Source organism: Coregonus lavaretus (genome assembly GCF_964263955.1).
Source record: "Coregonus lavaretus genome assembly, contig: HAP1_SCAFFOLD_1910, whole genome shotgun sequence".
Lineage (NCBI taxonomy): Eukaryota > Metazoa > Chordata > Actinopteri > Salmoniformes > Salmonidae > Coregonus > Coregonus lavaretus.
Genome location: NW_028165234.1, coordinates 26,585 through 50,103, shown reverse-complemented (window position 1 = coordinate 50,103; position 23,519 = coordinate 26,585). Strand labels below are relative to the sequence as shown.

Here is a 23,519-nt window from a genome sequence, read left to right as displayed (position 1 = left end):
AGGGATAGTTCACCTAAACATTAATTAAAGGGGTAGTTCACCTAAACATTAATTAAAGGGATAGTTCACCTAAACATTAATTAAAGGGATAGTTCACCTAAACATTAATTAAAGGGATAGTTCACCTAAATTAAAGTATTGTTTCTTCCCCACCATGTGTTAGTTACCGTTGTAGTGTGGGACGCTGCTGTTCACTTGAAATAAAATAACTTCAATGACTCCTCTTTCCATGATTCCCCTGCAGATTAAAAGTGGTAAGACGGAGAAGGAGGTGCAGCAGCTGCTTCTGAAGAGCCTCCAGTATCTGGAGCGATACATGTACCTCATCCTCTTCAACAGCTATCTGCACCTGGAGAAGAAGGACTCCTGGCAACGATCCTTTACCGCCTGGATGCAACAGGTTGGTTGGCCTCCCATTCATTCCCACAGCACAACTCACAGTACACTGACCTAGGATAGAAGAGACTGGACTGGACTGGACTAGACTAGACTAGACTAGACTAGACTAGACTAGACTAGACTAGACTAGACTAGACTGGACTGGACTGGACTGGACTGGACTGGACTATATCTTCATTGGGTGGGCCTCCCATTCACACAGCAGAACAGTAGAAACACTCACCCTATAGTAAATTCTGACCCAGAATGAGGTTATAGAATTACCTTCATGATTACTACAGAGCTGGGGTGAATTCTATTTCATTTCAGTCAATTCAGGAAGTAAACTGAAATATCAATTCTAAATACATTTCCCCCCATTGCTTTTCCATGGGGCAAAAAATATTTTCAATTAGGAAAATTGCTTTTCAAATAGAAAATTGCATTTCAATGAGGGAAAATTAAATGGAATTTCCCCAAACCTGGTCAAATTCATCACTTTTATCCTAACTTTTTAATAAAAAAATTAAGTTGGGATATCATCCAACATCAGCGGCCAGTTATTGTTTTTGTATTATATTGTATTCTTATATCCAGTTGTCAGATTTGCCAGTTTCGGTTTCTTTGACCTATACCGGTCCAATGAAATCTCAGAATAATGCTGCTGTGGCTTATGAAGGAAAAGGACCCCATCAGCCCTTTTTTTGTGCAGTGAGGAAACGTGTGGCAGGTTTCCAGACCCAGGCCATCTGATATCTGATCCACAGCACATACAACCCCCTGTGCACCCCTCGCACCTCCTCACAGACTGACACACATTCAACCCTCGATTTGCCCGTGGAAACTTCACTGAGGCAATGTGAGGGGAGAGCAGAGACCTCCTCTCTTCCTCTCCTCATTCAGAAGCACTTGATTGTGCTCCAAATGGCACCGTTTCCCCTTTTATAGAGGGCACTACTTTAGACCAGGGCCCATAGGAACACAACCACGGATGTCATCCAGGATGTTTACTGAATATTGATTGAAATGTGAAGTCAATTTGGTCGGTTGCAAGAAGCTTCTTAGAACGACGGAGAAAGAAAGAAAAAGGAATTCCAGCTGCTTCATAAAAGGCCAGCTGAGAATCAACAACAGAAGTGTGGTGGTGCACGCTGGTCTCTTCAGAAAATGGAGCTGCCGCCTTCATGCACGTTCTATTCACAAGTGTGGACAAAGCAACAGCACAGGCTGCATCCCAAATGGCACCCTATTCCCTAGATAGTGTACTACTTTTGACCAGAGCCCTATGGACCCTATGGACCCTGGTCAAAAGTAGTACACTAACTAGGGAATAGGGTGCCATTTGGGATGCAACCACACTTATCTGGGTTCATTAAACTAAAATAGGGGAAGAAATCTATTACCCACAATGATACATACACACACACACACACACACACACACGCGCACACACACACACACACACACACGCACACACACACACACACACACACACACACACACACACATACAGTGAGGGAAAAAAGTATTTGATCCCCTGCTGATTTTGTACGTTTGCCCACTGACAAAGAAATGATCTTTCTATAATTTTAATGGTAGGTTTATTTGAACAGTGAGAGACAGAATAACAACAAAAAAATCCAGAAAAACGCATGTCAAAAATGTTATAAATTGATTGAGTATTTGACCCCTCTGCAAAACATGACTTAGTACTTGGTGGCAAAACCCTTGTTGGCAATCACAGAGGTCAGACGTTTCCTGTAGTTGGCCACCAGGTTTGCACACATCTCAGGAGGGATTTTGTCCCACTCCTCTTTGCAGATCTTCTCCAAGTCATTACGGTTTTGAGCCTGACGTTTGGCAACTCGAACCTTCAGCTCCCTCCACAGATTTTCTATGGGATTAAGGTCTGGAGACTGGCTAGGCCACTGGCTAGGCCACAAAAATGTTATAAATTGATTTGCATTTTAATGAGGGAAATAAGTATTTGACCCCCTCTGAATCAGAAAGATTTCTGGCTCCCAGGTGTCTTTTATACAGGTAACGAGCTGAGATTAGGAGCACACTCTTAAAGGGAGTGCTCCTAATCTGTTTGTTACCTGTATAAAAAGACACCTGTCCACAGAAGCAATCAATCAATCAGATTCCAAACTCTCCACCATGGCCAAGACCAAAGATCTCTCCAAGGATGTCAGGGACAAGATTGTAGACCTACACAAGGCTGGAATGGGCTACAAGACCATCGCCAAGCAGCTTGGTGAGAAGGTGACAACAGTTGGTGCGATTATTCGCAAATGGAAGAAACACAAAATAACTGTCAATCTCCCTCGGCCTGGGGCTCCATGCAAGATCTCACCTCGTGGAGTTGCAATGATCATGAGAACGGTGAGGAATCAGCCCAGAACTACACGGGAGGATCTTGTCAATGATCTCAAGGCAGCTGGGACCATAGTCACCAAGAAAACAATTGGTAACCCACTACGCCGTGAAGGACTGAAATCCTGCAGCGCCCGCAAGGTCCCCCTGCTCAAGAAAGCACATATACAGGCCCGTCTGAAGTTTGCCAATGAACATCTGAATGATTCAGAGGAGAACTGGGTGAAAGTGTTGTGGTCAGATGAGACCAAATTGGAGCTCTTTGGCATCAACTCAACTCGCCGTGTTTGGAGGAGGAGGAATGCTGCCTATGACCCCAAGAACACCATCCCCACCGTGGAAACATTATGCTTTGGGGGTGTTTTTCTGCTAAGGGGACAGGACAACTTCACCGCATCAAAGGGACGATGGACGGGGCCATGTACCGTCAAATCTTGGGTGAGAACCTCCTTCCCTCAGCCAGGGCATTGAGAATGGGCCGTGGATGGGTATTCCAGCATGACAATGACCCAAAACACACGGCCAAGGCAACAAAGGAGTGGCTCAAGAAGAAGCACATTAAGGTCCTGGAGTGGCCTAGCCAGTCTCCAGACCTTAATCCCATAGAAAATCTGTGGAGGGAGCTGAAGGTTCGAGTTGCCAAACGTCAGGCTCAAAACCGTAATGACTTGGAGAAGATCTGCAAAGAGGAGTGGGACAAAATCCCTCCTGAGATGTGTGCAAACCTGGTGGCCAACTACAGGAAACGTCTGACCTCTGTGATTGCTAACAAGGGTTTTGCCACCAAGTACTAAGTCATGTTTTGCAGAGGGGTCAAATACTAAATCAATTTATAACATTTTTGACATGCGTTTTTCTGGATTTTTTTGTTGTTATTCTGTCTCTCACTGTTCAAATAAACCTACCATTAAAATTATAGACTGATCATGTCTTTGTCAGTGGGCAAACGTACAAAATCAGCAGGGGATCAAATACTTTTTTCCCTCACTGAATACACACACACACACACATATATACATATATATATATATATATATATATATATATATATATATATACAGTGGGGAGAACAAGTATTTGATACACTGCCGATTTTGCAGGTTTTCCTACTTACAAAGCATGTAGAGGTCTGTAATTTTTATCATAGGTACACTTCAACTGTGAGAGACGGAATCTAAAACAAAAATCCAGAAAATCACATTGTATGATTTTTAAGTAATTAATTTGCATTTTATTGCATGACATAAGTATTTGATACATCAGAAAAGCAGAACTTAATATTTGGTACAGAAAACTTTGTTTGCAATTACAGAGATCATACGTTTCCTGTAGGTCTTGACCAGGTTTGCACACACTGCAGCAGGGATTTTGGCCCACTCCTCCATACAGACCTTCTCCAGATCCTTCAGGTTTCGGGGCTGTCGCTCGGCAATACAGACTTTCAGCTCCCTCCAAAGATTTTCTATTGGGTTCAGGTCTGGAGACTGGCTAGGCCACTCCAGGACCTTGAGATGCTTCTAACGGAGCCACTCCTTAGTTGCCCTGGCTGTGTGTTTCGGGTCGTTGTCATGCTGGAAGACCCAGCCACGACCCATCTTCAATGCTCTTACTGAGGGAAGGATGTTGTTGGCCAAGATCTCGCGATACATGGCCCCATCCATCCTCCCCTCAATACGGTGCAGTCGTCCTGTCCCCTTTGCAGAAAAGCATCCCCAAAGAATGATGTTTCCACCTCCATGCTTCACGGTTGGGATGGTGTTCTTGGGGTTGTACTCATCCTTCTTCTTCCTCCAAACACGGTGAGTGGAGTTTAGACCAAAAAGCTCTATTTTTAGCTCATCAGACCACATGACCTTCTCCCATTCCTCCTCTGGATCATCCAGATGGTCATTGGCAAACTTCAGACGGGCCTGGACATGCGCTGGCTTGAGCAGGGGGACCTTGCGTGCGCTGCAGGATTTTAATCCATGACGGCGTAGTGTGTTACTAATGGTTTTCTTTGAGACTGTGGTCCCAGCTCTCTTCAGGTCATTGACCAGGTCCTGCCGTGTAGTTCTGGGCTGATCCCTCACCTTCCTCATGATCATTGATGCCCCACGAGGTGAGATCTTGCATGGAGCCCCAGTCCGAGGGTGATTGACCGTCATCTTGAACTTCTTCCATTTTCTAATAATTGCGCCAACAGTTGTTGCCTTCTCACCAAGCTGCTTGCCTATTGTCCTGTAGCCCATCCCACCCTTGTGCAGGTCTACAATTTTACCCCTGATGTCCTTACACAGCTCTCGGGTCTTGGCCATTGTGGAGAGGTTGGAGTCTGTTTGATTGAATGTGTGGACAGGTGTCTTTTATACAGGTAACGAGTTCAAACAGTTGCAGTTAATATAGGTAATGAGTGGAGAACAGGAGGGCTTCTTAAAGAAAAACGAACAGGTCTGTGAGAGCCGGAATTCTTACTGGTTGGTAGGTGATCAAATACTTATGTCATGCAATAAAATGCAAATTAATTACTTAAAAATCATACAATGTGATTTTCTGGATTTTTGTTTTAGATTCCGTCTCTCACAGTTGAAGTGTACCTATGATAAAAATTACAGACCTCTACATGCTTTGTAAGTAGGAAAACCTGCAAAATCGGCAGTGTATCAAATACTTGTTCTCCCCACTGTATATACACACACACACACACACACACACACACACACAAGTTTGGACACAATGACATATATATCACTATATTCTCTCCAGCTGTCGTACTGTAAGTGTTTGGGTGGAAAATGGCCTCAGAGGAGCGAAAAACAAGGGAAAACCTCCCCATCCAGTTTGTGTGCTCTGAAGCGTTACCAGAGTTTCATGTGGATATCCCCCCCTGGAATTTACAAGCTTATCCAAGTTCTATTGTGGCCTGGTTCTTCACACATTGAACTCCATAAGGTCTGGGACCCTGTGTTTTTGGTGGTTTGTCTTTTGTCCTGGTTTGGCCAGCTGTGCAGCCTACAGTAAAGCACTGAATCTATGGGCATTCCACTGCTAGCGGAGCGTTAGCCCCCCTGGCTGGTGTTGTCGCTCCATTGTCATGTTGGTTATTATATTCAAGGCAAGTTCTGAGTCCCAAATGGCACACACTTCCCTATTTAGTGCACTGTGTTTTTGAGCAGGGCTGACAGGGGATAGGATGCCATTTGGGACCCATACAAAATCATAGAATGCAATCTTCAGCTGTATACTAAAGATAATTGTTTGACCTTTGTGCGTGGTCAGGGTTAGGGTCAGTTGCAGTTTAATGTAGTGCTTTATAGTTGGAAGATAGTAATGAGTTTTTAGGAGGCACGTTCATTCACTCTTCATCACTCTTTTCAAACTGAAGTTGGAAGTTTTTCTTCCAGCCTTCTGGTTGGTAAAAACAACCAAGAATCAAGTAATAATAATAATAATAATATGCCATTTAGCAGACGCTTTTATCCAAAGCGACTTACAGTCATGCGTGCATACATTTTTGTGTATGGGTTGTCCCGGGGATCGAACCCACTACCCTGGCGTTACAAGCGCCGAAGTCTCGCCCTCCAGGGACAAATGGTGTCAAAGCCCACCGTTAAGCTCTTCTTGAACAAATATTTGTTCTCTGGAAAACATCAATAAATAATTATAATAAATAATAATAGTACACTGGATTAAAGGTGCCTTAAAAAAAAAACTGGACACTGCACAACAAAACAGAAGAGAAAAAAACACAGGATGAAAGCAATTAACAATCTAAACTAGGGCTGAAGGAAGGGGCTGAGTAATGGTAAACTATAGCTGAAGGAAGAGGCTGAGTAATGGTAAACTAGGGCTGAAGGAAGAGGCTGAGTAATGGTAAACTAGGGCTGAAGGAAGAGGCTGAGTAATGGTAAACTAGGGCAGAAGGAAGAGGCTGAGTAATGGTAAACTAGGGATGAAGGAAGAGGCTGAGTAATGGTAAACTAGGGCTGAAGGAAGAGGCTGAGTAATGGTAAACTAGGGCTGAAGGAAGAGGCTGAGTTATGGTAAACTAGGGCTGAAGGAAGAGGCTGAGTAATGGTAAACTAGGGCTGAAGGAAGAGGCTGAGTAATGGTAAACTAGGGCAGAAGGAAGAGGCTGAGTAATGGTAAACTAGGGCTGAAGGAAGAGGCTGAGTAATGGTAAACTAGGGCTGAAGGAAGAGGCTGAGTAATGGTAAACTAGGGCAGAAGGAAGAGGCTGAGTAATGGTAAACTAGGGCAGAAGGAAGAGGCTGAGTAATGGTAGGGCTGAAGGAAGAGGCTGAGTAATGGTAAACTAGGGCTGAAGGAAGAGGCTGAGTAATGGTAAACTAGGGCTGAAGGAAGAGGCTGAGTAATGGTAAACTAGGGCTGAAGGAAGAGGCTGAGTAATGGTAAACTATGGCAGAAGGAAGAGGCTGAGTAATGGTAAACTAGGGCTGAAGGAAGAGGCTGAGTAATGGTAAACTAGGGCTGAAGGAAGGGGCTGAGTAATGGTAGGGCTGAAGGAAGAGGCTGAGTAATGGTAAACTAGGGCAGAAGGAAGAGGCTGAGTAATGGTAAACTAGGGCTGAAGGAAGAGGCTGAGTAATGGTAAACTAGGGCTGAAGGAAGAGTCTGAGTAATGGTAAACTAGGGCAGAAGGAAGAGGCTGAGTAATGGTAAACTAGGGCTGAAGGAAGGGGCTGAGTAATGGTAGGGCTGAAGGAAGAGGCTGAGTAATGGTAAACTAGGGCAGAAGGAAGAGGCTGAGTAATGGTAAACTAGGGCTGAAGGAAGAGGCTGAGTAATGGTAAACTAGGGCTGAAGGAAGAGGCTGAGTAATGGTAAACTAGGGCAGAAGGAAGAGGCTGAGTAATGGTAAACTAGGGCAGAAGGAAGAGGCTGAGTAATGGTAGGGCTGAAGGAAGAGGCTGAGTAATGGTAAACTAGGGCTGAAGGAAGAGGCTGAGTAATGGTAAACTAGGGCAGAAGGAAGAGGCTGAGTAATGGTAAACTAGGGCTGAAGGAAGAGGCTGAGTAATGGTAAACTAGGGCAGAAGGAAGGGGCTGAGTAATGGTAAACTAGGGCTGAAGGAAGAGGCTGAGTAATGGTAAACTAGGGCAGAAGGAAGAGGCTGAGTAATGGTAAACTAGGGCTGAAGGAAGAGGCTGAGTAATGGTAAACTAGGGCTGAAGGAAGAGGCTGAGTAATGGTAAACTAGGGCTGAAGGAAGAGGCTGAGTAATGGTAAACTAGGGCAGAAGGAAGAGGCTGAGTAATGGTAAACTAGGGCTGAAGGAAGAGGCTGAGTAATGGTAAACTAGGGCTGAAGGAAGAGGCTGAGTAATGGTAAACTAGGGCTGAAGGAAGAGGCTGAGTAATGGTAAACTAGGGCTGAAGGAAGAGGCTGAGTAATGGTAAACTAGGGCTGAAGGAAGAGGCTGAGTAATGGTAAACTAGCTGACTGTTACTGTACTATAGAACCACTGAGGGAAGCTGACTGTTACTGTACTATAGAACCACACTGAGGGAAGCTGACTGTTACTGTACTATAGAACCACTGAGGGAAGCTGACTGTTACTGTACTATAGAACCACACTGAGGGAAGCTGACTGTTACTGTAATATAGAACCACTGAGGGAAGCTGACTGTTACTGTACTATAGAACCACACTGAGGGAAGCTGACTGTTACTGTACTATAGAACCACTGAGGGAAGCTGACTGTTACTGTACTATAGAACCACACTGAGGGAAGCTGACTGTTACTGTACTATAGAACCACTGAGGGAAGCTGACTGTTACTGTACTATAGAACCACTGAGGGAAGCTGACTGTTACTGTACTATAGAACCACACTGAGGGAAGCTGACTGTTACTGTACTATAGAACCACTGAGGGAAGCTGACTGTTACTGTACTATAGAACCACACTGAGGGAAGCTGACTGTTACTGTATTATAGAACCACACTGAGGGAAGCTGACTGTTACTGTATTATAGAACCACACTGAGGGAAGCTGACTGTTACTGCACTATAGAACCACTGAGGGAAGCTGACTGTTACTGTACTATAGAACCACACTGAGGGAAGCTGACTGTTACTGTACTATAGAACCACTGAGGGAAGCTGACTGTTACTGTACTATAGAACCACACTGAGGTAAGCTGACTGTTACTGTACTATAGAACCACTGAGGGAAGCTGACTGTTACTGTACTATAGAACCACTGAGGGAAGCTGACTGTTACTGTACTATAGAACCACACTGAGGGAAGCTGACTGTTACTGTACTATAGAACCACTGAGGGAAGCTGACTGTTACTGTACTATAGAACCACACTGAGGGAAGCTGACTGTTACTGTATTATAGAACCACACTGAGGGAAGCTGACTGTTACTGTATTATAGAACCACACTGAGGGAAGCTGACTGTTACTGCACTATAGAACCACTGAGGGAAGCTGACTGTTACTGTACTATAGAACCACACTGAGGGAAGCTGACTGTTACTGTACTATAGAACCACTGAGGGAAGCTGACTGTTACTGTACTATAGAACCACACTGAGGTAAGCTGACTGTTACTGTACTATAGAACCACTGAGGGAAGCTGACTGTTACTGTACTATAGAACCACTGAGGGAAGCTGACTGTTACTGTACTATAGAACCACACTGAGGGAAGCTGACTGTTACTGTACTATAGAACCACACTGAGGGAAGCTGACTGTTACTGTACTATAGAACCACTGAGGGAAGCTGACTGTTACTGTACTATAGAACCACACTGAGGGAAGCTGACTGTTACTGTACTATAGAACCACACTGAGGGAAGCTGACTGTTACTGTATTATAGAACCACACTGAGGGAAGCTGACTGTTACTGTACTATAGAACCACTGAGGGAAGCTGACTGTTACTGTACTATAGAACCACACTGAGGGAAGCTGACTGTTACTGTACTATAGAACCACACTGAGGGAAGCTGACTGTTACTGTATTATAGAACCACACTGAGGGAAGCTGACTGTTACTGTACTATAGAACCACTGAGGGAAGCTGACTGTTACTGTACTATAGAACCACTGAGGGAAGCTGACTGTTACTGTACTATAGAACCACTGAGGGAAGCTGACTGTTACTGTACTATAGAACCACACTGAGGGAAGCTGACTGTTACTGTACTATAGAACCACACTGAGGGAAGCTGACTGTTACTGTACTATAGAACCACTGAGGGAAGCTGACTGTTACTGTACTATAGAACCACACTGAGGGAAGCTGATTGTTACTGTACTATAGGACCACACTGAGGGAAGCTGACTGTTACTGTACTATAGAACCACTGAGGGAAGCTGACTGTTACTGTACTATAGAACCACACTGAGGGAAGCTGACTGTTACTGTACTATAGAACCACACTGAGGGAAGCTGACTGTTACTGTACTATAGAACCACACTGAGGGAAGCTGACTGTTACTGTACTATAGAACCACACTGAGGGAAGCTGACTGTTACTGTACTATAGAACCACTGAGGGAAGCTGACTGTTACTCTACTATAGAACCACTGAGGGAAGCTGACTGTTACTGTACTATAGAACCACACTGAGGGAAGCTGACTGTTACTGTACTATAGAACCACTGAGGGAAGCTGACTGTTACTGTACTATAGAACCACACTGAGGGAAGCTGACTGTTGCTGTATTATAGAACCACACTGAGGGAAGCTGACTGTTACTGTACTATAGAACCACTGAGGGAAGCTGACTGTTACTGTACTATAGAACCACACTGATGGAAGCTGACTGTTACTGTACTATAGAACCACACTGAGGGAAGCTGACTGTTACTGTACTATAGAACCACACTGAGGGAAGCTGACTGTTACTGTATTATAGAACCACACTGAGGGAAGCTGACTGTTACTGTATTATAGAACCACACTGAGGGAAGCTGACTGTTACTGTACTATAGAACCACTGAGGGAAGCTGACTGTTACTGTACTATAGAACCACTGAGGGAAGCATACTGTTACTGTACTATAGAACCACACTGAGGGAAGCTGACTGTTACTGTACTATAGAACCACTGAGGGAAGCTGACTGTTACTGTACTATAGAACCACACTGAGGGAAGCTGACTGTTACTGTATTATAGAACCACACTGAGGGAAGCTGACTGTTACTGTATTATAGAACCACACTGAGGGAAGCTGACTGTTACTGTACTATAGAACCACACTGAGGGAAGCTGACTGTTACTGTACTATAGAACCACTCTGAGGGAAGCTGACTGTTACTGTACTATAGAACCACACTGAGGGAAGCTGACTGTTACTGTATTATAGAACCACTGAGGGAAGCTGACTGTTACTGTATTATAGAACCACACTGAGGGAAGCTGACTGTTACTGTATTATAGAACCACACTTAGGGAAGCTGACTGTTACTGTACTATAGAACCACACTGAGGGAAGCTGACTGTTACTGTACTATAGAACCACTGAGGGAAGCTGACTGTTACTGTATTATAGAACCACACTGAGGGAAGCTGACTGTTACTGTATTATAGAACCACTGAGGGAAGCTGACTGTTACTGTACTATAGAACCACTCTGAGGGAAGCTGACTGTTACTGTACTATAGAACCACACTGAGGGAAGCTGACTGTTACTGTATTATAGAACCACTGAGGGAAGCTGACTGTTACTGTATTATAGAACCACACTGTGTGAAGCTGACTGTTACTGTACTATAGAACCACTGAGGGAAGCTGACTGTTACTGTATTATAGAACCACACTGAGGGAAGCTGACTGTTACTGTACTATAGAACCACACTGAGGGAAGCTGACTGTTACTGTACTATAGAACCACTGAGGGAAGCTGACTGTTACTGTACTATAGAACCACACTGAGGGAAGCTGACTGTTACTGTATTATAGAACCACACTGAGGGAAGCTGACTGTTACTGTATTATAGAACCACACTGAGGGAAGCTGACTGTTACTGCACTATAGAACCACTGAGGGAAGCTGACTGTTACTGTACTATAGAACCACACTGAGGGAAGCTGACTGTTACTGTACTATAGAACCACTGAGGGAAGCTGACTGTTACTGTACTATAGAACCACACTGAGGTAAGCTGACTGTTACTGTACTATAGAACCACTGAGGGAAGCTGACTGTTACTGTACTATAGAACCACTGAGGGAAGCTGACTGTTACTGTACTATAGAACCACACTGAGGGAAGCTGACTGTTACTGTATTATAGAACCACACTGAGGGAAGCTGACTGTTACTGTATTATAGAACCACACTGAGGGAAGCTGACTGTTACTGTATTATAGAACCACACTGAGGGAAGCTGACTGTTACTGTATTATAGAACCACACTGAGGGAAGCTGACTGTTACTGTACTATAGAACCACACTGAGGGAAGCTGACTGTTACTGTACTATAGAACCACACTGAGGGAAGCATACTGTTACTGTATTATAGAACCACACTGAGGGAAGCTGACTGTTACTGTATTATAGAACCACACTGAGGGAAGCTGACTGTTACTGTACTATAGAACCACTGAGGGAAGCTGACTGTTACTGTACTATAGAACCACTGAGGGAAGCATACTGTTACTGTACTATAGAACCACACTGAGGGAAGCTGACTGTTACTGTACTATAGAACCACTGAGGGAAGCTGACTGTTACTGTACTATAGAACCACACTGAGGGAAGCTGACTGTTACTGTATTATAGAACCACACTGAGGGAAGCTGACTGTTACTGTATTATAGAACCACACTGAGGGAAGCTGACTGTTACTGTACTATAGAACCACACTGAGGGAAGCTGACTGTTACTGTACTATAGAACCACTCTGAGGGAAGCTGACTGTTACTGTACTATAGAACCACACTGAGGGAAGCTGACTGTTACTGTATTATAGAACCACTGAGGGAAGCTGACTGTTACTGTATTATAGAACCACACTGAGGGAAGCTGACTGTTACTGTACTATAGAACCACACTGAGGGAAGCTGACTGTTACTGTACTATAGAACCACACTGAGGGAAGCTGACTGTTACTGTACTATAGAACCACTGAGGGAAGCTGACTGTTACTGTATTATAGAACCACACTGAGGGAAGCTGACTGTTACTGTATTATAGAACCACTGAGGGAAGCTGACTGTTACTGTACTATAGAACCACTCTGAGGGAAGCTGACTGTTACTGTACTATAGAACCACACTGAGGGAAGCTGACTGTTACTGTATTATAGAACCACTGAGGGAAGCTGACTGTTACTGTATTATAGAACCACACTGTGTGAAGCTGACTGTTACTGTACTATAGAACCACTGAGGGAAGCTGACTGTTACTGTATTATAGAACCACACTGAGGGAAGCTGACTGTTACTGTACTATAGAACCACACTGAGGGAAGCTGACTGTTACTGTACTATAGAACCACTGAGGGAAGCTGACTGTTACTGTACTATAGAACCACACTGAGGGAAGCTGACTGTTACTGTATTATAGAACCACACTGAGGGAAGCTGACTGTTACTGTACTATAGAACAACACTGAGGGAAGCTGACTGTTACTGTACTATAGAACCACTGAGGGAAGCTGACTGTTACTGTACTATAGAACCACTGAGGGAAGCTGACTGTTACTGTACCATAGAACCACACTGAGGGAAGCTGACTGTTACTGTACTATAGAACCACTGAGGGAAGCTGACTGTTACTGTACCATAGAACCACTGAGGGAAGCTGACTGTTACTGTACTATAGAACCACACTGAGGGAAGCTGACTGTTACTGTACTATATAACCACACTGAGGGAAGCTGACTGTTACTGTACTATAGAACCACTCTGAGGGAAGCTGACTGTTACTGTACTATAGAACCACACTGAGGGAAGCTGACTGTTACTGTACTATAGAACCACTGAGGGAAGCTGACTGTTACTGTACTATAGAACCACTGAGGGAAGCTGACTGTTACTGTACCATAGAACCACTGAGGGAAGCTGACTGTTACTGTACTATAGAACCACACTGAGGGAAGCTGACTGTTACTGTACTATAGAACCACTGAGGGAAGCTGACTGTTACTGTACTATAGGACCACTCAGATGGAAGTGCTGAACCTAATATGAGGAAGCTTTGCTTTAAGGCACGCATTTTATTTTCACTCCAGCCCAATCAATGTCAGGCTTATCAACGGCTGAGTCCCAAATGCACCCTATCCCCTTTATAGTGCCTTACAAAGTAGTCAATAGTAGTGCACTATAAAGGGGATAGGGGGCCGTTTGGGACGCGGTCAGGCTGGTCAGGTTTTTAAAGCGTCTGTTTGAAGTGTTCTAAAGGCATTTTGGAGGAGGTGGAGTAAAACATGACATATTGATCCATCTACAGTCCCAATAGGTGAACACTAAGATAGCTGATTTAGTTGTACGGTTTGGTATGACTGCACTGCCAAGGATGTGTCCCAAATGGTACCCTATTCCCCATAGGGCTCCGGTCAAAAGTAGTGCACTACATAGGGTTCCATTTGGGATGAAGACACACATGAATCTACCTTTACCTGTATGTCAGACTAAGATATCCGATTTAGTTATTACTGTCCTTTCCTTTCCTTTAGCATCCTCCCGTAATAAACAGTAGAGCAGCAATAACAACCTTTTAAAACATCCTAATGTTAACATGACCGTACGTATCGCTCTGTTCTCCGCCCCTGTTCCTCCTGTCCCTGAGCTGGAATAAACCGGTTTCAACAGATCCTTCGTCCCGCTATAAAAACATTGAATTCCAAAATAGACCGGAAACAATTGCTATGAAAACAGTTGTTGAATGCAGAAATATGTGGGTGGGTGGGTCGTATCGGTCGGTTGGGGCTATATCCTTACTGTTATGATTAGGTGGAATATAAACTGAGTGAACAAAACATTAGGAACACCTTCCTGATATTGAGTTGAACCCCCTTTTGCCCTCAGAACAGCCTCAATTATTCAGGGCATGGCCCATGTTGACTCCAATGCTTCCCACAGTTGTGTGCAGTTGGCTGGATTTCCTTTGGGTGATGGACCATTCTTGATACACACAAACTGTTGAGCGTGAAAAACCCAGCAGCGTTGCAGTTCTTGGCACACTCAAACCGGTGCGCCTGGCACCTACTTCAAAGGCAGTTCAATCTTTTGTCTTGCCCATTCACCCTCTGAATGGCACACATACACACGCCGTGTCTCAATTGTCTCAAGGCTTCATCTACAGTGATTGAAATGGATTGAACAGGTGACATCAATAAAGGATCATAGCTTTCACCTGGATTCACCTGGTCAGTCTGTCATGGAAAGAGCAGGTGTTCCTAATGTTTTGTACAATCAGTGTGTGTGTGTATATATGTATATATGTATATATATATATATATATATATATATATATATATATATACTGCTCAAAACAATTAAGGGAACACTAAAATAACACATCCTAGATCTGAATGAATGAAATAATCTTATTAAATTCTTTTTTCTTTACATAGTTGAATGTGCTGACAACAAAATCACACAAAAATTATCAATGGAAATCAAATGTATCAAACCATGGAGGTCTGGATTTGGAGTCACCCTCAAAATTAAAGTGGAAAACCACACTACAGGCTGATCCAACTTTGATGTAATGTCCTTAAAACAAGTCAAAATGAGGCTCAGTAGTGTGTGTGGCCTCCACGTGCCTGTATGACCTCCCTACAACGCCTGGGCATGCTCCTGATGAGGTGGCAGATGGTCTCCTGAGGGATCTCCTCCCAGACCTGGACTAAAGCATCCGCCAACTCCTGGACAGTCTGTGGTGCAACGTGGCGTTGGTGGATGGAGCGAGACATGATGTCCCAGATGTGCTCAATTGGATTCAGGTCTGGGGAACGGGCGGGCCAGTCCATAGCATCAATGCCTTCCTCTTGCAGGAACTGCTGACACACTCCAGCCACATGAGGTCTAGCATTGTCTTGCATTAGGAGGAACCCAGGGCCAACCGCACCAGCATATGGTCTCATAAGGGGTCTGAGGATCTCATCTCGGTACCTAATGGCAGTCAGGCTACCTCTGGCGAGCACATGGAGGGCTGTGCGGCCCCCCAAAGAAATGCCACCCTACACCATGACTGACCCACCGCCAAACCGGTCATGCTGGAGGATGTTGCAGGCAGCAGAACGTTCTCCATGGCGTCTCCAGACTCTGTCACGTCTGTCACATGTGCTCAGTGTGAACCTGCTTTCATCTGTGAAGAGCACAGGGCGCCAGTGGAGAATTTGCCAATCTTGGTGTTCTCTGGCAAATGCCAAACATCCTGCACGGTGTTGGGCTGTAAGCACAACCCCCACCTGTGGACGTCGGGCCCTCATACCACCCTCATGGAGTCTGTTTCTGACCGTTTGAGCAGACACATGCACATTTGTGGCCTGCTGGAGGTCATTTTGCAGGGCTCTGTCAGTGCTCCTCCTGCTCCTCCTTGCACAAAGGCGGAGGTAGCAGTCCTGCTGCTGGGTTGTTGCCCTCCTACGGCCTCCTCCACGTCTCCTGATGTACTGGCCTGTCTCCTGGTAGCGCCTCCATGCTCTGGACACTACGCTGACAGACACAGCAAACCTTCTTGCCACAGCTCGCATTGATGTGCCATCCTGTATGAGCTGCACTACCTGAGCCACTTGTGTGGGTTGTAGACTCCGTCTCATGCTACCACTAGAGTGAAAGCACCGCCAGCATTCAAAAGTGACCAAAACATCAGCCAGGAAGCATAGGAACTGAGAAGTGGTCTGTGGTCACCACCTGCAAAATCAGTCCTTTATTGGGGGTGTCTTGCTAATTGCCTATAATTTCCACCTGTTGTCTATTCCATTTGCAAAACAGCATGTGAAATGTATTGTCAATCAGTGTTGCTTCCTAAGTGGACAGTTTGATTTCACAGAAGTGTTATTGACTTGGAGTTACATTGTGTTGTTTAAGTGTTCCCTTTATTTTTTTGAGCAGTGTGTATGTGTATATATATATATATATATATATATATATATATATATATATATATATATATACACAGTACCAGTCAAAAGTTTGGACACAACTACTCATTCCAGGGTTTTTCTTTATTTTTTTACTATTTTCTACATTGTAGAATAATAGTGAAGACGTCAAAACTATGAAATAACACATATGGAATGTAGTAACCAAAAAAGTGTTAAACAAATCAAAATATATTTAATATTTGAGATTCTTCAAAAAGCCACCCAAAACAGAAATACCTTATTTACATAACTATTCAGACCCTTTGCTATGAGACTTGAAATTGAGCTCAGGTGCATCCTGTTTCCATTGATCATCCTTGAGATGTTTCTACAACTTGATTGGAGTCCACCTGTGGTAAACCAATTTATTCCATTTTAGAATAAGGCTGTAACGTAACAAAATATATATATTTTACACATATTTAACCCCTTTTATGGGTAGGCACAAAACTACCTCCATACTTCCATTCCTTTTTTCAAACTGGTACCGGTTACCTTCAGACGAGTCCCGTGACACTTGTGGGGGTCGTAGAGCAAAACGGAGATGACCATCATGTTCATGAGTCTCATCTTTCCACCGTTCGGACGCAGAGAAGACCGATTTTCGGGGTGTCTCATGGTCTGACAAACACTGCTGTAGCTCGTGAGAGTACGTGGTGCAGACACAGATCCTCTCCACGTCACCTGGTAGGAGCGGCCTGCCAGGTAGGATGCAATCCAAGAGTGTACAGAACATGAGATGCCCAGCCCTGAGAGGGTGGAGAGAAGGATCTGATGGTTCACAGTGTCGAAGGCAGCGGATAGATCTAGGAGGATGAGAACCAAGGAGAGAGAGTCAGCCTTGGCGGTGCGGAGAGCCTCTGTGACACAGAGCAGTCTCGGTTGAGTGACCCGTCTTGAAGCCTGACTGGCCAGGGTCAAGAAGATCGTTCTGAGAGAGATAGCAAGATAATTGGGGTCCCGTGTGGCTCAGTTGGTAGAGCATGGCGCTTGCAATGCCAGGGTTGTGGGTTCGATTCCCACAGGGGACCAGTATGAAAAAAGTACAACAACAATTTGTCCACTCACTACTGTAAGTCGCTCTGGATAAGAGCGTCTGCTAAATGATGTACAAAAAACAATACACAAAAATTGGTCAGAATGTTTTGAAAAAAAAGAAGGGATACCTGTAGTGTTTTGCATCAGAGGAGTCGAGTGTTGATTTCTTGAGGAGGGGAGCGACTCAGGCCATTTTAAAGTGAGGGGACACAGCCAGTGGTCAGGGATGAGGAAAGTGAGGAATGGGAGAAGGTCTCCAGAGATGGTCTGGAGAAGGGAGGAGGGGATGGGGTTGAGCGAGCAGGTTGTCGGGCGGCCGGACCTCACTAGTCGCAGGATTTCATTTGAAGAGAGAGGGGAGAAAGAGGTCTAGGCATAGGGTAGTTCTGTGTGAGTGGGACCAGCGGACTCAATAGGCTGAGTGAATAAGGAGCAGATGTCGTCAACCTTCTTTTCAAAGTGGTTAGAGTGAACTAGGATAGATAGTAAGCAGTAGCAGCAGCGTTTGTGATGAGTCAAAAGAGTTAGTGCAAACTAGGTCACTGACCTCCTCCCTATAGGATGTCTCATCGTCGTCGGTGATTACACCTACCACTATCGTGTCGTCAGCAAACTTAATGATGGTGTTGGAGTCGTACGCGGCCACGCAGTCGTGGGTGAACAGGTAGTACAGGAGGGGACTAAGCACGCACCCCTGAGTTGCCCCCATGTTGAGGGTCAGTGTGGCGGATGTGTTGTTACCTACCTTCACCACCTGGGGGCGGCCCGTCAGGAAGTCCAGGATCCAGTTGCAGAGGGAGGTGTTTAGTCCCAGGGTCCTGAGCTTAGTGATGAGCTTGGAGTGCACTATGGTGTTGAACGCTGAGCTGTAGTCAATAAACAGCATTCGCACATAGGTGTTCCTCTTATCCAGTTGGGAGAGGGCAGTTTGAAGTGCAATAGAGATGGCATCATCTGTGGATCTGTTGGGGCTTTATGCAAATTGGAGTGGGTCCAGGGTGTCTGGGATGATGGTGCTGATGTAAGCCATGACCAGCCTTTCGAAGCATTTCATGGCTACAGATGTGAGTGCTAAGGGGTGATAGTCATTTAGACATGTTACCTTGGCGTTCTTGGACACAGGGACTCTGGTGGTCTGCTTGAAACATGTAGGTATTACAGACTGGGTCAGGGAGAGGTTGAAAATGTCAGTGAAGACACTTGCCAGCTGGTTAGGACATGCTCTGAGTATGCGTCCTCGCCGTCTGGAAAAGCTGGTGCTCTTATGTATGCTTCAGTGTTGCTTGCCTCGAAGCGAGCATAAGCAAGCAACAAGGCATTTAAGCTCGTCTGGTAGGCTCGCATCACTGGCCAACTCGCGGATGGGCTTCCCTTTGTAATCCGTGATAGTTTGCAAGCCCTGCCACATCCCGACGAGCGTCAGACGGCGTAGTAGGATTCGATCTTAGTCCTGTATTGATGCTTTGCCTGTTGTGTGTGTGTTGGGAGTCAGTACATTCCTTTGCCATGCATTGATGTAGGTTGAAGTGGTACGTCAACCGAGATTTTTAAAAAGCTACCAGTGTGCAACATCCACATACGTATCATTTAACTAGGCCATATTGCCTCTGTATGCACCGCTATGTACGTTGCATCAGAGTAAAAACATCAGAGGACATTTTGAAATGCCTGTTTCGCAGACGAGCCGTGATGTGGTTCATTGTACAATGAGCAGGCTTGTGTATGGCGGATGCCACAGATGCCTCCCGGAGGGGAAGCCAATCAGTCAGCCCAGCTATTTTTTGATGTGTGCTACAGAGGCCTCCCTGTCCCCTGTACCCGCCTGGTATGTGAGGCCTTTCACATAGCCGACTGTGGGAAAAGACCCTAACACACACACACACACACACACACCTACGCGCACGTAGACGTTCACGCACACACACACACACACACCAACTCACCTCACCACCCCTGTACTAGCATTGGCACCAGGGTCGTAATGAGTATTGACCTGTGGGATCTTCTCAGTAGGAGATGAAAGACCAAGTCTGCCAGCTCTGCTCACTATCATAACTACAGCGAACAGACAACACACCGTCAGGGCCCAGGGGGGGGAAACCATTTCATAAGAAGAGAGGGGACAAAACACCTTCCTGCCTGTGATGGCTTCATCTTCTGACTCCAGAGAGAGTGAGAGAGAGAGAGAGCGAGAGAAAGAGAGGGAAAATACTTATTTATTCACCGGCGATACTCATCTTTGGCTTGAGTCGGCTGTGGCTCACACGTTCCCCAATACCCAGACACACAGAGTTCTTCAGGCAGGGCTGTCCCCAAGCAGCCTTTTAACAGAATGGACCTGGAGTCATACTGATGGATCTGGAGCCATACTGATGGACCTGGAGCCATACTGCTGGAGTCATACTGATGGACCTGGAGTCATACTGATGGACCTGGAGTCATACTGATGGACCTGGAGTCATACTGCTGGACCTGGAGTCATACTGATGGACCTGGAGTTATACTGCTGGACCTGGAGTCATACTGATGGGGTCATACTGATGGACCTGGAGTCATACTGATGGACCTGGAGTCATACTGATGGAGTCATACTGATGGACCTGGAGTCATACTGCTGGACCTGGAGTCATACTGCTGGACCTGGAGTCATACTGATGGACCTGGAGTTATACTGCTGGACCTGGAGTCATACTGATGGACCTGGAGTCATACTGCTGGACCTGGAGTTATACTGCTGGACCTGGAGTCATACTGATGGGGTCATACTGATGGACCTGGAGTTATACTGCTGGAACTGGAGTCATACTGATGGACCTGGAGTTATACTGCTGGACCTGGAGTCATACTGTTGGACCTGGAGTCATACTGCTGGACCTGGAGTCATACTGATGGACCTGGAGTCATACTGCTGGACCTGGAGTCATACTGTTGGACCTGGAGTCATACTGCTGGGGTCATACTGATGGACCTGGAGTCATACTGCTGGAGTCATACTGATGGACCTGGAGTCATACTGCTGGACCTGGAGTCATACTGATGGACCTGGAGTCATACTGCTGGACCTGGAGTCATACTGCTGGGGTCATACTGCTGGACCTGGAGTCATACTGCTGGACCTGGAGTCATACTGATGGACCTGGAGTTATACTGCTGGACCTGGAGTCATACTGCTGGACCTGGAGTCATACTGATGGACCTGGAGTCATACTGCTGGGGTCATACTGATGGACCTGGAGTCATACTGATGGACCTGGAGTCATACTGATGGACCTGGAGTCATACTGATGGACCTGGAGTCATACTGCTGGACCTGGAGTTATACTGCTGGACCTGGAGTCATACTGCTGGACCTGGAGTCATACTGCTGGACCTGGAGTCATACTGATGGACCTGGAGTCATACTGATGGACCTGGAGTCATACTGCTGGACCTGGAGCCATACTGATGGACCTGGAGTCATACTGATGGACCTGGAGTCATACTGCTGGACCTGGAGTCATACTGCTGGGGTCATACTGATGGACCTGGAGTCATACTGATGGACCTGGAGCCATACTGCTGGGGTCATACTGATGGACCTGGAGTCATACTGCTGGACCTGGAGTCATACTGCTGGAGTCATACCCCGGCCATCCTACAATCTAAACTAGATGCCCTCAATCTCACACAAATTATCAACGAACCTACCAGGTACAACCCTAAATCCGTAAACATGGGTACCCTCATAGATATCATCCTGACTAACTTACCCTCTAAATACACCTCCGCTGTCTTCAACCAGGATCTCAGCGATCACTGCCTTATTGCCTGCGTCCGTAACGGGTCCGCGGTCAAACGACCACCCCTCATCACTGTCAAACGCTCCCAAAAACACTTCAGCGAGCAGGCCTTCCTAATTGACCTGGCCCAGGTATCCTGGATGGATATAGATTTCATTCCGTCAGTAGAGGATGCCTGGTTGTTCTTTAAAAGTAATTTCCTCTCAATCTTAAATAGACATGCCCCATTAAAAAAATACAGAACTAAGAACAGATATAGCCCCTGGTTCTCCTCAGACTTGACTGCCCTTGACCAGCACAAAAACATCCTGTGGCGTACTGCATTAGCATCAAATAGCCCCCGCGATATGCAACTTTTCAGGGAAGTTAGGAACCAATATACACAAGCAGTTAGGAAAGCAAAGGCTAACTTTTTCAAACAGAAATTTGCATCCTGTAGCACTAACTCCAAAAAGTTTTGGGACACTGTAAAGTCCATGGAAAATAAGAGCACTTCCTCCCAGCTGCCCACTGCACTGAGGCTAGGAAACACTATCACCACCGATAAATCTACAATAATCGAGAATTTCAACAAGCATTTTGCTACGGCTGGCCATGCTTTCCACCTGGCTACCACTACCCCGGCCACCAGCTCTGCACCCTCCGCTGCAACTTGCCCATGCCCCCACCGCTTCTCCTTCACACAAATCCAGACAGCTGATGTTCTAAAAGAGCTGCAAAATCTGGACCCCTACAAATCATCTGGGCTAGACAATCTGGACCCTTTCTTTCTAAAACTAGCCGCCGAAATTGTCGCAACCCCTATTACTAGCCTGTTCAACCTCTCTTTCGTAACGTCTGAGATCCCCAGAGATTGGAAAGCTGCCGCGGTCATCCCCCTCTTCAAAGGGGGTGACACTCTAGATCCAAACTGTTACAGACCCATATCCATCCTGCCCTGCCTTTCAAAAGTTTTTGAAAGCCAAGTCAACAAACAGATCACCGACCATTTCGAATCCCACCGTACCTTCTCCGCTATGCAATCCGGTTTCCGAGCTGGTCATGGGTGCACTTCAGCCACGCTCAAGGTCCTAAACGATATTATAACCGCGATCGATAATAGACAGTACTGTGCAGCCGTTTTCATTGACCTGGCCAAGGCTTTCGACTCTGTCAACCACCGCATTCTTATTGGCAGACTAAATAGCCTTGGTTTCTCAAATGACTGCCTCGCCTGGTTCACCAACTACTTCTCAGATAGAGTTCAATGTGTCAAATCGGAGGGCCTGTTGTCTGGACCTATGGCAGTCTCTATGGGGGTGCCACAGGGTTCAATTCTTGGGCCGACTCTTTTCTCTGTGTATATCAATGACGTCGCTCTTGCTGCTGGTGACTCTCAGATCCACCTCTACGCAGACGACACCATTTTGTATACATCTGGCCCTTCATTGGACACTGTGTTAACAAACCTCCAAATGAGCTTCAATTCCATACAACAGTCCTTCAGTAGCCTCCAACTGCTCTTAAACACTAGTAAAACTAAATGCATGCTCTTCAACCGAACGCTGCTTGCACCCGCCCACCCGACTAGAATCACTACTCTCGACGGGTCTGACCTAGAGTATGTGGACAACTACAAATATCTAGGTGTCTGGTTAGACTGTAAACTCTCCTTCCAGACTCACATTAAGAATCTCCAATCCAAAGTTAAATCTAGAATCGGTTTCCTATTTCGCAACAAAGCCTCCTTCACTCATGCTGCCAAACATGCCCTCGTAAAACTGACTATCCTACCGATCCTTGACTTCGGCGATGTCATTTACAAAATAGCCTCCAACACTCTACTCAGCAAATTGGATGTAGTCTATCACAGTGCCATCCGTTTTGTCTCCAAAGCCCCATATAATACC

At 45.6% G+C, this 23,519-nt stretch overlaps 1 protein-coding gene across 1 annotated transcript in view; it reads left to right on the top strand.

Moving 5' to 3' along the window:
- Positions 1-244: 244 nt before the first annotated feature.
- Positions 245-23,519, top strand: part of LOC311116100 (paladin-like) — a gene marked incomplete at its 5' end in the record, with an annotated part of 44,643 nt that continues 21,368 nt past the window's right edge. Inside the window, one exon of the mRNA XM_084191228.1 lies at positions 245-400. Within this exon, the coding sequence (XP_084047354.1) occupies positions 245-400 (156 nt within the window). The remainder of the gene's footprint in view (positions 401-23,519) is intronic.